This window comes from Cucumis melo, chromosome 2 (genome assembly GCF_025177605.1).
Source record: "Cucumis melo cultivar AY chromosome 2, USDA_Cmelo_AY_1.0, whole genome shotgun sequence".
NCBI lineage: Eukaryota > Viridiplantae > Streptophyta > Magnoliopsida > Cucurbitales > Cucurbitaceae > Cucumis > Cucumis melo.
In genome coordinates, this window is record NC_066858.1 from 24,975,417 (window position 1) to 24,989,971 (window position 14,555).

The 14,555-nt window shown below is 31.9% G+C and overlaps 1 protein-coding gene across 5 annotated transcripts; it reads right to left on the bottom strand.

The window, feature by feature from the left end:
* Positions 1–736: 736 nt before the first annotated feature.
* On the bottom strand, positions 737–6,522 carry LOC103493928 (nucleobase-ascorbate transporter 6). 5 transcript variants are annotated; one of them, XM_051081107.1, is made up of 15 exons: positions 6,332–6,522; positions 5,562–5,738; positions 4,893–4,990; positions 4,601–4,777; positions 4,271–4,371; positions 3,794–3,869; positions 3,584–3,643; positions 3,248–3,432; positions 2,965–3,061; positions 2,644–2,730; positions 1,930–1,988; positions 1,744–1,835; positions 1,565–1,642; positions 1,315–1,475; positions 737–1,218 (listed from the first exon to the last, which is right to left on the bottom strand). In XM_051081107.1, exons 2-15 carry the CDS (start codon positions 5,662–5,664, stop codon positions 1,000–1,002), a joined length of 1,593 nt encoding a protein of 530 aa, XP_050937064.1. In that variant the 5' UTR covers positions 5,665–5,738; positions 6,332–6,522; the 3' UTR covers positions 737–999. The 5 variants fall into 5 exon arrangements, with proteins under 5 accessions (XP_050937064.1, XP_008453117.1, XP_008453115.1 ...); XM_008454895.3 differs by having other exon boundaries at positions 6,336–6,518; XM_008454893.3 differs by having other exon boundaries at positions 6,077–6,362.
* Positions 6,523–14,555: the final 8,033 nt, after the last annotated feature.

Consider the following 14,555-nt stretch of genomic DNA (forward strand, 5'->3'; position numbering starts at 1 on the left):
ACTTTATGCCAAATTTCAGTGCAAAGAGAGACCAAACATGAATTCTATATAAGGTTTGAAGCCTAAGTGCTACTCAATTACAATTTTGATTATGTGGATTTAAAGTTCATTGAGAAAAACAAATGAAGGCTCCAAAGTGATGAAAAATGTATGAATATTCTCTTGTGACACTTCACTTTCATATAATTGTCCCTTGTGTAGGGTAGGTCAATGTGGCCTTGAATATTAGAGTGGTTGACTTGTCAAAATGGTATTTCTTTTCAAACTTGAATTGCCCTCTCACCTAAAATTTTAAATGAAATGCCTTAAATTTTTAGATGGTTCCTTTGTCTGGTCACCTTCAATATTAACCACTAGAGCCTAAAACACTTCCCTCTTCTTTTTTTTCTTTCTGTTGGCCATTAGAGAATGACACACATGCCTTAGTCTCCTCAACGAGTTATTGCATTTTACTATTCTTCTTATCAACACATCACAAACTCCCTTCATCCTTCCCATTTATAGATGATTTGACCTTTTTTACATGATGTTATCACAATTTACATCAACCCCTTTAGCCAGTTTGATGGTTTGTTCGCTTATATATCAACCAATTAGCCTCTTTTTGTGATCGTTGCTTCGCGTTCTCAGGAACAAACAGCCTTACACCAATGTCAGCTAATGTTTTTTTTGTTGTAGGTATTGAGGTGAAGCATATATGAGAGAATATGAATAGTTAGGGGAAGAAGAGTGAAGATTATGAAGGGGGAAAAAATAGAAGGGACGTTTGTTTTTCATAGACACATCGAAATCCACCTCTTCGTTGGATATACAAAAGAGAAGCAATTAAATGAAGTTATTAATTAAGGTGATCCTATAGAGGAAAGAAGAAGATACAGATGTTACTGGCAATAAATTAAAAAAGATAATGACTCTATCTTCTCGTTTTAATTTCCACAGACCCATTTGAATGAAGAAGCAGCAGCAGCAGCAGCAGCATTTAACAGAAGATCTCACAAATCACACAGATGGGAAATATTTGTTCAAGTTGAAAGGCAGAGAGTAGAACTCTTCACTCCTCGTATCGCCCTTAAACGATCGGAACTTGTCCCACCAGTGTTTGCCTCGGTCTTTCCTGATGGCACCATCCTTTTTATGCATCGTGTTATCGAGAAAATATGCAACGATTCCAGCAACGAATGGCTCGGAAGAGAATGGAACGTTGACCATGTCGTTGAACTACAGAGTAGCAACAGAAGAGGGAAGAATGTCATCAGAATTTAACAAGGAGTGGAGTAGAGGTCATTATAAGAAATCAAGGGATCCCCTTCTTACCCATCTTGCTCTTGTGTGGACTGGACCAAAGCCATTAATGGCTGTGTACTCGTTGAAGTATTGTGGTATAGAGAGTCCCAGGAAGATGGAGAAGCCTAATACGAACTTTGTTCTGAAGCTGTTGAGGTTACAGAATTGGAGGTAGCTTAAACCTCCCATGCCTGTAAACAAAACGCATCGTTTACCAACCAAAATGACTTAAATATTGCATTTCTGACTATCAACCGGTTTATCAAAGACGGATTCTTACCCACATAAGCAAAGAAAAGACAGTACAGAGCGGCAACAATGGGGGCTGGAATGGATGCGAAGACTGCTCCAAATTTCCCTACAAGTTCACAGACAATAAGAATATATCGACGGTGGTTGTCACCAACTTCTAACTTGAGATCAGACTGAAGAGTGCACTAAAATCTATCAGAAACTTACCAAGAATTGAGAAGAATATCATGAATCCAGCTGAAATCTGCACAACCCTTCTACTGCCAACTCGGGTCAACGCTAGGAGACCAGCATTTTCACTAAAATACAAAAGGCAGTAGAAAATCTTAAGGGCGAAACAACAACTTTTGTACTTGACCAAAGTATATTGCTCAAGGCAGCAAAAACTCTTACACAGACACCGAGGATCCATTCACAGTTCCAAACAGCCCAGAAAGCAGAATTCCAACTCCCTGGGGTCAAAAACAATTGGTTTGATAAGTTGAAGGGGTGAGAAACAACACTTACTAGTCATATAGAAAGCATAAAGCTATTTATTACAAAACAAACCAGCTACATATATATGTCATAACAAGAACCGGGCACGAAAAATTGCTCACAACAATGCTCGATAGTATCCCATCCACCTAGAAAAGCGTAAAAAGACCATTTTAAGAGCCTTCGATTATCCTGTTGTTTAAACACCTTTGTACAGAAATTTTGGCTTCACATGATCTAACTTTGAACTCACAGAATTCTTTCACCTTAAATATCCCCCATGGCCCCCAATGTCCAGCTTTCAAGCTTCCAAAGGGAAATCTTACTACTGTCTCCTAGAGCTAGTTTCGGGTGGGCAAAGCAGAGTAGGGCTCAATACTTGGTTATTAAGAAAAAACAAGGTGCTGTATCAAGTGTGCTTCATGATAATGGTACATCAGTGTTTGTTTCTGCTAGCTATGTAAACTAGTAGCCAATTCAAACATTTTTGCTTGCAAATTTCTTATCATCCTCCTAAACCTTTTTCTTTCAGGTGGCCCAATCCTTAGGTCATATCAAACCGCAATAAAATAACTTAACAGATTAAATCTTCACATTTTCAATATTACACATAAGCTAATTTTACATTACCTGCCAGCCAACACCACGACTTAGAATAGAGGGTGGCAGCTGAGTTGCGCTTGCATATCTGGACGTAGCAATAAACGCACCGGAGGACTGTATTTGACATGGAGCAAGGGAGGAAAAGGAGATCATGTTAAGGAATGAATTGAACTGAGTTGAACCATACAAATGTTTTGTCAATTATATCAAGCTACTTTTCGAAGGCATAGTTTATTTGAGAAGGCCAGAAAACCAGGCAATTGCAAAGGAAGAAGGTGAAGAAATCAGGAATTGGATGAATTCATGTCAGTTACAGACAACCATTGAATCAAGAAGAAGAAAACAAACCTCTACTAAAGCAACAAATGATGCCATCATCATGGCAAAAGCTTCACCGGCATCAAAAGAAGGTGCTCCCCATTGAAATGGATATGGAAGTCTTATCCTGTAAATGTAAATTCCATGTTAAGAATATTGTTGAACCAGGGAGCAAAACCCAATGCAATAATGGAGTGGCAAGGCAAGATATTCCAAGCAATTAGAAATACGATATCAAAAAATTCTAACAACATCCAAAGCTAGGATTGTAACTTTATGTTCAACATATTGATCTTAGGAGGTCATAACTCACCATGGAGCATTGTCTATAAGCCCAGAGCGATCAGTACGGCAACTTAATTGTGTTTTAGGTGGTGAACCTTTGTAAGCCCCTCCTACTGTCAGTAGGTGAGCATAAATCCACACTATCACCACACAGAAAATGACTGCAAAACGATCAAATATGTGCTTTCCAGATTTGATGATGTGAGGCAAGTACTGCACAAGAAGTATACAAGATTAGAGCAAAAGAACATAGCTTCACAGGTACTGCATATTGCTACTAGAGAGGGAAGAAAAATAACGATCTTCCTTGTGAAAGAATTGGATTATAAAGAAAACACAGAATACACTTGCTTGAAAGAAATACCTGTGAAACAAAGACTAAAAGGATAAGCTCCGGCAGTCCAATTTCCACACATTTGGCAACCTAACATCCAAGATAAATGTCAGCCCCTTAATAGTGAAGAAGTATCCAAACACAGTAGGGATCTCTAACCCTTGCAATTAAACGTAATAACAATTACAATTTTTTAAAAATTTCACACAGATACACGGAGAAGAAGTGTGAGAGACTTACCCCAGGGAAACCCAACTCAAAAAGCCCAAAGCCAACTAGAGAAACCAAAGGGACGGCTGAAAGTGGACTCAGGAACCTGAAAAAGGAAAAGACAACCAAAGTGAAATTTGACTTGTAAAGTGGATAGGTCACTAAAAAATTAGAAGGGAAATTCATAATGTATCATTAAGATAAACTCCAAGGAACATGTAACATCAGTCAAACCATAGCCTATGAACTTCAAAAAAAATATTCTTCGAACTAAGTTCTTGAGCCTCAAACGTGCAAACTTAATGAATTGAGTATGTCATCCATGTCTCCCTTGCTTCAAACTAATTAACCAAAAAATATTATTCCAAGTCCATGGAATATTGTCCATATCCCAAGAAAGCACCTGTCAGGCAGCTATATAGTTGCAATTACCCAAAAAAAAATTCCCCATCTTCAAGTTGTTATTATATTATAAACACTGTCCTTCGTAATCTAGACTGGACCAACCTTGCAACATTACGCCACAGACCACTAAAGCCCAAGACAATCTGAAGGGTTGAAGCAACAATGAGAGCACCCTGGATAGCCCGCATTATCTTCTTGAATTTCTGAATGAGCCAGCAAAGCAATGTCAACATCCTCAAATGAAAAGCACGGCTAATGCTATTGAAGAAAACTCTCGTCAGTAAAAATTAGTCATTGACGGAACAAATGAGCATTTCTTGTAGCATGAATGCCACAGTATTTGATGTCCAGCATCAGGTATTAATATCAATTCATCAGATTGAGCTATAAACAATTGTGTTAGACTGCCCAGAAGGATTTAGTTCACATTACATCAATAGGATCAGCAGTATCAGAAAATCGACCAGCAAGGATGATTGAAATAGTGGTGGGTACAAAGGTATACGACCCTCCAATTACAGCTGGTAACCGAGTCCCAAAGAGTGATTGTAGCAAGGTGTTCAAACCAGCAACAAAGAGCAAGGTTTGGATAACCTTTGCCTTCTCCTCCTATAAGAATAATGAGCTACTGTCACATGGTTGTTAAAAAGCATCATTCAAAAGAAAAGCAAAAAACGATGTAGAGCAATAATTAAATAATACAAAAATTTCAGTTGGGCCTTACAAATCCACCACCCATCTGAGGAACAAGAGAAGAAGGAATCAGAACCGTCGTGCCTAACATCACCAGATAATGTTGGAAACCAAGAAGTATAGCTTCAGCTGCATTGTATCAATGAAAAGATTAATATTCAAATGGATGCTAAATAAAAATAAAATAATACAACAAGAATCCACGGAAAAGTGAAAGAAAAGAAGATTGAAACTAATCAATCTGTAAAGTGCAATAAACTACTAGATTGATGTGCCTAAACCAGATTCCAATTCTGTGTGAAGTAAAAGGAAAAGGGAAAAAAGAAGGAAACCATCAAGCCCAACATCACTATTTACGTAAAAGAGGCGAACAAAGGAATGGTTAGCTGCTTTATTCCCATGACAAAATTAGAAGATAATGCGATCAGAAGATCGGTCAGATTCGTCCACAAAGTAAATCAAATTTACTTTCCAAACAGCAGATTCTAACAAAATAAAGAGGAAAACCGGGAGAATCAAAATAAAATAGAAGTTTCTGGCAGCAATCAGTACACAGTGGTGATGAATCAAGATATTATAAGAACTAAAACAGCTAACCAGCGCAAAACTTACAAGATTCGGAAGAATCGAACTAATGTTCTGAAAATGGAACTCAATTTCGAAGGGGGAAGGAAAAAAATAAGCAAAAAGCAACACTCACGCCATGGAGGTGGACTAGTAATGCAGTAATAAACGTTGGGTAGCTGATCTTTCGGTGGATGAGCTTGAGGCTCCTCTACTTTCGGTGCTGCACCTCCCGCCATGACTCACTCCACAGCTTTCTCTGCTTTGAAACAACCCTTTTTCCTCTGCCCAAGAAACAAAAAAATTCCACAACCTGTACAACAAAACTCAAATCTAAGCACAACCCATCTCCTAAATCATCCAAAACAAAAACCCCAAATGATGAAAATGTAGTAATCTTAAACGATAGACACTAAAGTATGAGCAGAAGAAAGAAAACAGTCAAAAACATGAGGACCCAGAAGAGTAAAACACTCACATGCACCACCACACAAGAATACTAGGTGGAAAAACTATAGATGGGACTCCACACAATAAAATAAATAGCACAAAAACAACAGAAAGTAGACATGAGAAGGATAAAATAAAACGAGGAAAAAAAAACCCACATCAGTTCTAGTAATTTCCCAAAAACAAGATGAGTAAAAGTACCTTTTAACAAACCTTTCAGAAGCAAAATCAAGTGGAAAAAAAGCTTTAAAGTCAATACACCATTAACAGCACAGCTTAAAGTGTTTCACTGAAAAAAGTGACAAAGAAAGGGGGAAAAAAACCCAAAGCAGAGAGTATTCTGAAACAGCACCCAGCCAAAACTTAAGAGATAGGTATGGAGTGAAGAAGGAGGTATGAAAGATAGAATGATACGATACAAAAAAGAAAAAAGAAAAAAGAAAAAACTGCATATACACACTGGTTGGAGTAGCTGCAAAGTGGCTTTTTCCAGGTTCCCTCTTTATCAATCTTTATCAATAAACTTTTAATATTTTAAAATTCATTCCTCTTTCATTTTTACACAAAACCCATTTCTTCTTCTTCATTCCATTCTTAAACATGAAATTTAGTAAATTTTTTTATCCTAAAAACAGTCATTACTCCAACTGACTTCCTTCCGAGTTTCCATTTTAAAAAACAAACCAAATTTAATTAATCAATACGAAACTCCAAAACGACGTCGGTTAATAAAGTTGTCGAAACGGCAGCGTTTGCAGGATTAGGGTTTCGTGGAGAAGGAGAAAAAGAAGGGACTGGAGGTTGGAACGAGAAAAGACGAAAATGGGCTTGGGGAAGTAGGGTTAGGGGAAAATAATTGGAGGGGTAGTATGGGTAATTGAAGAGTGGGAATCACGTGCGAGCTGTGACAAGGGAATATCGGGCGCCCGAATCAACAAAAGCCAACGTTGAAAAGAAAGAACCGCCGACAAAATTCCCACATCCCTATTTCTTTCACACAATTTTATAATCAATTAATTAATTAAGTTGAATATACTCTTTTTTTTTTTCCTTTTTATCTTTCCATTTCAATTATATTAATTACTTAAACGAACGTGTGGTTCCGTCTCAAAGTTAATTGACAATAAAAATGGTGTTTTAAAGATTTTATAAGGAGTGCTTAATATAAATTCTCAGCATTTCAATTGATGGAGAATACAATGGAAGTGAACCCTTTTATATTTCAGTGGTCGATGAAATGGAATGTATATAATCACTTACGTTAAGGAAAAAAAAGTAAGGATGTGTAATAGAAAAACTAACACATTTATATGTTAATTAAATTATGCTCATTTTGATCGATTTCATGTGAATAAATGGCACGGTTTTTATTAATATGAATATGTTTGGTGGTAATTAGGTTTTTCTACATGGTTTGACTTTTTCTAAAACGTCAGTAGAAGGTAGATAACAAAGTAAAGCAAAAAAATGTAGAGGTGAAATGAGTATTTATGTGTTTAATTTTTATACCAAAGACAAAAGAACGTGAAACAAAATACTTGTCCAATAAAACATTAGGTCTCATATGGTAACCCTATTGTTTTTTTAAATTATGTCTATATACACTACTTGTAGTACCCCCAACTTTCTTTATTTGTTATCTATATATATAATATCAATGGCTTGAAAAACTAAACTAAAAAAATAGTTCTCAAAATGTACAAATTATTGTAAGAAATAAAGAGAAAGTAGGCTTTACTTTTAAAAAGAACAAACAAAAACTAAAGCGGTTACTCGATCAAATCTAAATAAATCACATTTTTTTTTATTATAAATCTAATTAAATAATCTTTTAAGGGAATTTACGTCTCTTTAAAATCGCATAACTAAATAAAAATCGAACATAATTTCTTTATTTCAACCTCAACTATCGTGCATTAACCTATTAATAAAGAAATGAGATATGGTATTAATAACTAACTAAAAAATCATAGATTCAATTCACAGGTATACGAATTTTCATAACATTCGAACATTATAAATTTAGATTGATTCTCCTGTAAAATTAGTTAAATAACACGTAAACTAACCTGAACACCAAAAATATAAACCACAAGAAAACAAAACTCTTTATTTCGACTTTTCATGAAGTATAAATATAATATTCAAATTAGTTAAGTCATGGGATGTACACATTGGCTAATACAATTGAAAAGAAAAAAAAAAAAAGATCCCTCTAGAAGCATAAAGTCGAATACTAATTAAATCCAAAGTACTTCTATAACCAATTGGCTTCTAGAGACATAAAAAAAAAAAAAAAAAAAATGGTTTATTTATACTTTATACTAAAATAAAAAAGATTTAAATTTAAAAGAATAATATATCTTATTGTAAATTGATGAAATGTAATGTTATGTTAGAAGAAATTGATTTTACATTACATTTTGAATTTACAACTGGCAGTGCCTAAGATTTTGGCTTTTTGTCCCCTCGCTTTTATTTAATGTTCATTTCTATTTTAAACGTTTGTTTAACGTGGTTTTGGCCGCACCCAATCTAAACTCCTTTCACCTAATTAATTACATTACTTTTTTTATTTGTTTAATTAATGTAATAATATTAGATAATTAGATAATTAAGAAAAGTGTGTTTGGTTTCCCAATGGTATGTCTCCACGAGATAAATACATCACCAAATCTTACATAATATTTTATGCTTAGTGTATACTTTAGTTTATTCCTAAATATTTAATTCACACTTTTCCAATAAGGTGGGTTTTCTTTCTTTTATCGCTTTGCTGCATTAGTGGATGTAGAAATTTTGTTTACGAAAGTTTTAAAAACGAAGTTTCGATTCGAATCTATAAGAGGTATTTGGAGTAACGAATGAGTTATTATAATTTGATTAGAATTGTTTATGTTTTGCGTGTAAACTTTTTTAGTTTGATAGGAAAATAGTAAATACGGTAGCAAATAATTAAAAAATGATAAATGTCAAATAATAAATACCATAGCAAATTGAGAATTTTGAAATAATATTTTATCGTATCTAATCGGAGACTTTTAAACAGTGTTTACTATAGCAATAAGTGATTATTATAGTCTTAGATAATTATAGTCCCAAACAACCTTGGGGATTAGAAGACTAATTTATCACCGAGTCAACTAGTGATATTGAACTTAATACGGTTGAGGAAGACTCGAGTTCCTTGAACCTATAATAAATTTGTTAGTGGACGAAAGTTTGAAGGAGTTAGAAGGCAGTACAGAGAATGCATGTCGAACAAGGAAAAAGTTGAAGTCTCGAACTACAAATCATATGGTCAATAAAACATATGTGACTATATATTTGATTACCATCAATAAGAAACATAAGGTTATCGATTACAATCTCTAATCTTCTGATCGACGATATAATATCATGATTAAGTGAAGGTATGCATAGTTTTTTATTTATAAGATTACAAATAGTATTATTAGAATTTAGAATATGATTTTCATATAATTGAATGTCTATTAAAGAATTCTTTATATGATATAAAAAAGACAACACAGTTGGACCAAAATTTTGCCTTCTAGTATATGAATTGTTATTTTCAAAGTGGTCAACATTATAAACCACAAATTGATAATTTATATATACACATCAAATTCTCTCTTGATTTTTATTTGCTTGGAAACCATAATTTTAAAATCAAATCAAAGGAAAGATCTGAATATAATAATTTGCCTTCATTTTTTTTAATCCCATTGGGATTTTTGTACCCTTAAAAAATTGAATTATTTTTGTTCTCCAAATTTTATATATATATATATATATATATATATATGTATGTATGTATGTATGTATGTATGTATATATATATGTATGTATGTATGTATGTATATATATATGTATGTATGTATATGTGTGTGTTAGAAAATGGTAATGTTTTGTGTTAATTTGTTGTTTTGTATTTTCCTTTTCTTTTTGAAAAAATGGAAATAAATGAAAAACATCTTAAATGAATTTTATGAAGCGAACTTTTAATAGATTTTGTTTTGTGTTAAACTACGTTTCATTAGAGAATTTTAATTTACATTTTAAAACTTTTCGTAATGAAAATAAATGAAAAAATTTCAAATTGATTTTGATGAATCGAACTTTTAATAGATTTTGTGTTAAAATGCGTTTCATTATAGAATTTTAATTTACATTTTAAGATTTTTCATTTGTATCAATTTAAATCAAGAACTTACTAATTATGTTGTTTAATTTTTCTAATTATTATGCTTTATTTAGGTAAAAATCGTATGAGATTTTTAATTTTATCGATGAAACTTTTATATTCTCGGAAACGAATAAATTTAAAATACCAATATTTGAAGAAGTTTATGTAAGTATAAGAAAAAAAAAATAGAAATGAAAAATATCATACAACTGTCAACCAATAAACAAATGAGGACGGCCAATCCCAACTAATGAAGCGAAGAGAAACGATATAAAAGAGCATAATTAATGATACTCAAATCAATTCAATCATTTACATGTTATGTAACAGAGAACAAACCTCCTAATGAGAACAAATAGTCGGATTCCCACTTAAAACACGAGAAGCCAAATTTAGTTCCCTCCATCATAGCTCGAGGTGGATTTTAATGTTTTAGTATTTAAGTTTAATAGAACAAAAAGAAGTAAGTTTGTTAGGTCATAAAGTTCACCACATTTATGAAGTAATTAACACCACTTTAATTGTATGTTACATATAAATAAATAAATAAAAGTATGTTTAATTACAATAATTAAAAAGAGAATTAACTGGCTAAGTGACACGTGTCACTTTTGGATTTGGCAGGGAGGAAAAGAAATAAAATAAAGACAAAAGCAGGACTAAGAAAAGTGATTCTAACAAATGTTCTTTAGGGTTTCAATGGAAACTTCCTCTTTTTTTTTTTTTTTTTTTTTTTTAAATTTATCCTTTTGCCATTTTTGATATTCCCATAAATTTTTGTTCCTTCTTCTTTTTTTCCTTTTAACTTATTGTTGTTATCGTTATTATTTTAAGGAATTCAATAATTTGATTTCGACACGTATATTTTTCAGATGTATTGTTTCGGTTTCATAAATTATAATAACGAGAGGATGAACTTTTAAATTTTGATTGTTTATGTTCTTTCTATATCAATGATATTTAATTATTCCAAAAACTATGAACAACAGTAATAACAAACAAAGAAAACTAAATTGTATAAAAAAACAAAAGATAAGAATGTTATTGTTCGGAATTTTAACGAACTAAGTCTTGGTTTTGGACTTTAAATTCTATGTTGTTGACAGCTTTTAAAGAGATACATACAAACTAAAGTATTACGTACCAATGTGGTGTATAATAAGTATATATATATATGCATATATATATATATACTTTTGAATATAATACTTATATGTTTAGATTTAAACATTCACTCATAACATGTACATAGTTTCTATCTACTAATAGTCGATGAACACGTTTATGGTTAAAATCGAAAATTAGAAGACAAATTAAATTAATAAACATCTTTCAAAGGAGAAAGATTTCAATTTTGATGATTAAAATTAGAGATGATGTCATTATTACAACAAAAAAAAAAAAAAAGAAGAAGAAGAAGAGACAAGTGAAAAAGAGAATCAAATTATTTGAGCCACTTGGCTCATGAGCTTGTGGTCAAAATGAAATCATAATCACTTCCAAATTTTATATAAAAGATAAGAAATTTTTCTAATAAAATTTAAATGATTGTTTTACACTAACAATTTCCCCTCCAATAACATTTCACTCATATTTGGTGTCACGTGTAGCTCGATTCATCTTTTAAGAGTTCCATTTAAATAATGAATTATCTTAAAATAATGAATAAAGAAACTTCAAAAAGAGTCATATTGTATATGAATCACGACAATCCCATTTCGGTTAATTTCACCGCTAATAGTACGTGCAAGTCAATTGAGTTATCTTCGTCATATTGTCCACTGTCATCTATCTTTTCCAGACGAACATTCAAACAACATATCACATGTTTTGTATATGTACTATACAAGTTGTACTAAACATATTCAAAGAGCGAGTCGATGTAATGATCACTTTAGTCAATGAAAATGGTCAAATATTATAAAGAGAATAAGTTTGAATTATGTACCTATGGTCTAATATTTAGATAAAAGAAAAGTAGAGGTGAAATAATTGATTTTCAAATAAGGACAACGAATAATACGGGTATATGTATCATTGTTATTTAAACTAAGGTAAAATAACACGTAAATCATCCAACGACTAACACAACATAGATCGACCCTTCTAGTAACGAAGACAAAATAGCAGGAGGAAATATCTCTTCTCGAGACTCTAATGACCTAAATTTCATATTTTTTTTACTTGAAAATGAATTTAGAATTTAATAAATTCATTCATGGGGGTGTAATTAATTTGTTGAAATAACCTAAGAGAATGAAGTAGCAAATAAGTTTTCAACTTCCACATGATCATTGTTTGAATTATGGGAGCTTGAAAATTAAATATTACTTAAGACAAATTGATTGGCTCTACAAACCACTTTTGTCAATATGTGTAAAAGCTTCCCTTTGAGAATATACACATCACCTCTTTCTTAATAAATACTTTACCTACTTAACTTTGTCCTTTTCTTTATTATTATTATTTGCCCTTTTCTTTTTGTGGGCCACTCCCAATTTCAATTTAATATTTGTAATTATTTCAAAATTGATTTTACTTTGTGGACTTTCAAATCAAAATCACATCTTAAATTATGGGTTTTGAGATTAGGATCAAGATTTGCAAAACTTTCATTAGTTTTGTAATTAGTGTCATCATAATGATGTAATTATCTTGTCTTTATGTCTATCTTAAAAGAGCATTGAGAATGATCAAAATTATTATCTAATTAGAAAAATATGTGGTAAAATAATAGTATTGTTTAGTTAATTAAAAACGAAAAGAAGATATATGCATAAGTGTTGCCATTTGGCCGGTTCTTTTCCTTGTCTTATTTTCATACGACGTTATTATAGCTATCTTTTGTGATGACTCGATAAATTATGTGTATTTTATCTTTCTACATCCCTTTCAAGAAATCATGCAAAGCACTGGATAATAAAAAAAGAAAAAAAAAACACAATTCTAGAATTTGAAGATGGAAATAAAATTGTATACTTTAACCAACTTAAGTCAGCATTAATTATAGAAATCGACTTAGATATAGAATTCCAATCCTTCTAGAGTTAATAGAACGTAACACTTATTTGTCCCATAATTAATTCAACCTAATCCATTTGAGTTAGAATTGAATGAATCTCGATCCAGAGAGGGATTAGGGTAGGTTTCTGTTTGAAAGAAAAAAAATCAAACCGACAAATATTGCAACAAATTCCAAAGGCTTGAAATTCACTGATGATAGTCAGTTCGATTGAAAAACTGTTTTCGATCAACCGAAGTAAACCCTAATCTTTATCTTTTCATCGTGAAATCAAATTAGAATTAAGAATGGGACCTTTAGAGAATAAATAAATGAAAAAGGGTGGAAGTGGAAGTAGCTTTCAAATTCATAGAAGGAGAAAGGGCACAAAGCCCAAAGCCAAAAATCCCACCTAAAGGAAAAGAAAAGGGACCATCCTACTTTTGCAAATTCTGTGCCTCTTTTTTAAGGCTCATTCTTTTCCACTTTTGCCCTTTTTTCTAATCCAAAAGTTCATTCCTTTGCCTTTCCCCTTACTTTAGTGTGATAAGGGATATACTCCCAAATATTTTTAGGGCTTTCAAGGAATCTAACTTTACCTTCAAATTCCATCCTTTTTCTTTAGTATCTACTCTTCAACCCCATGGATAAGTATGATATATTAAAAGATCGAGTTGATTGACAAACGCCAACTTATTTGAAGGCAGTTAGTCGGAGAAGATGAGAGACTCGATTGACATTGGTTTGGAAAAGATCCTAAACCGATGCTTTTAAAAAAATCGATTGAGTGATGGACGATTGATTTGGTGTTTACAACACTCTAAAAATATTTAAGCATGCTTGGTAACGAGTTTCGTTTCAAAATGAAGCTTTTTTTTTATTTTATTTTATTTATAACAATAATTTTTGTTTTTCTTTTAAGTATATAATAAGACTTGAATTTTCACTTCTTAGAGATGTTTTTTAGAATAATAAATAAAATCTTTGGTCTTTCGAATATATATATATATATTTATAAACCCTAAACCCTAAATAAGTTTTCACTTCTAAGTATATAAATATTTTTTACTTTTCAAAATCTTACATGGTATTTGAAAATATTGATAAAAAGTTGACAACAAACTAAGAGATGTAGAAGCGAAACAAGTGTTTATAAGCTTAATTTTGGAAATAAGAAAAGAAAAACTAAATGATTATCGAACACAACACTAACTATGTTTTCAAAACTATAACAATTTTTGTAAGAGGGTGAAATTCGTAAAAGCTCACCTCAAAGAGGAAAAGAAACCAATAAATCACCAACAAAGATGTCCAAAATCCAACTTGAAAAGTCGGAAGTCCAATTAGACCAGGCATCTTCCAAAATGGAATATCGTTAAAACCAACATATTTTGAAAAACTAGAAGCAACCGAATTAAAACTACTTTGGTCTTTCGACTTTATAAGAGTTTCAATCATACATCTTGTAAACTATAAAACTTCGAATTACG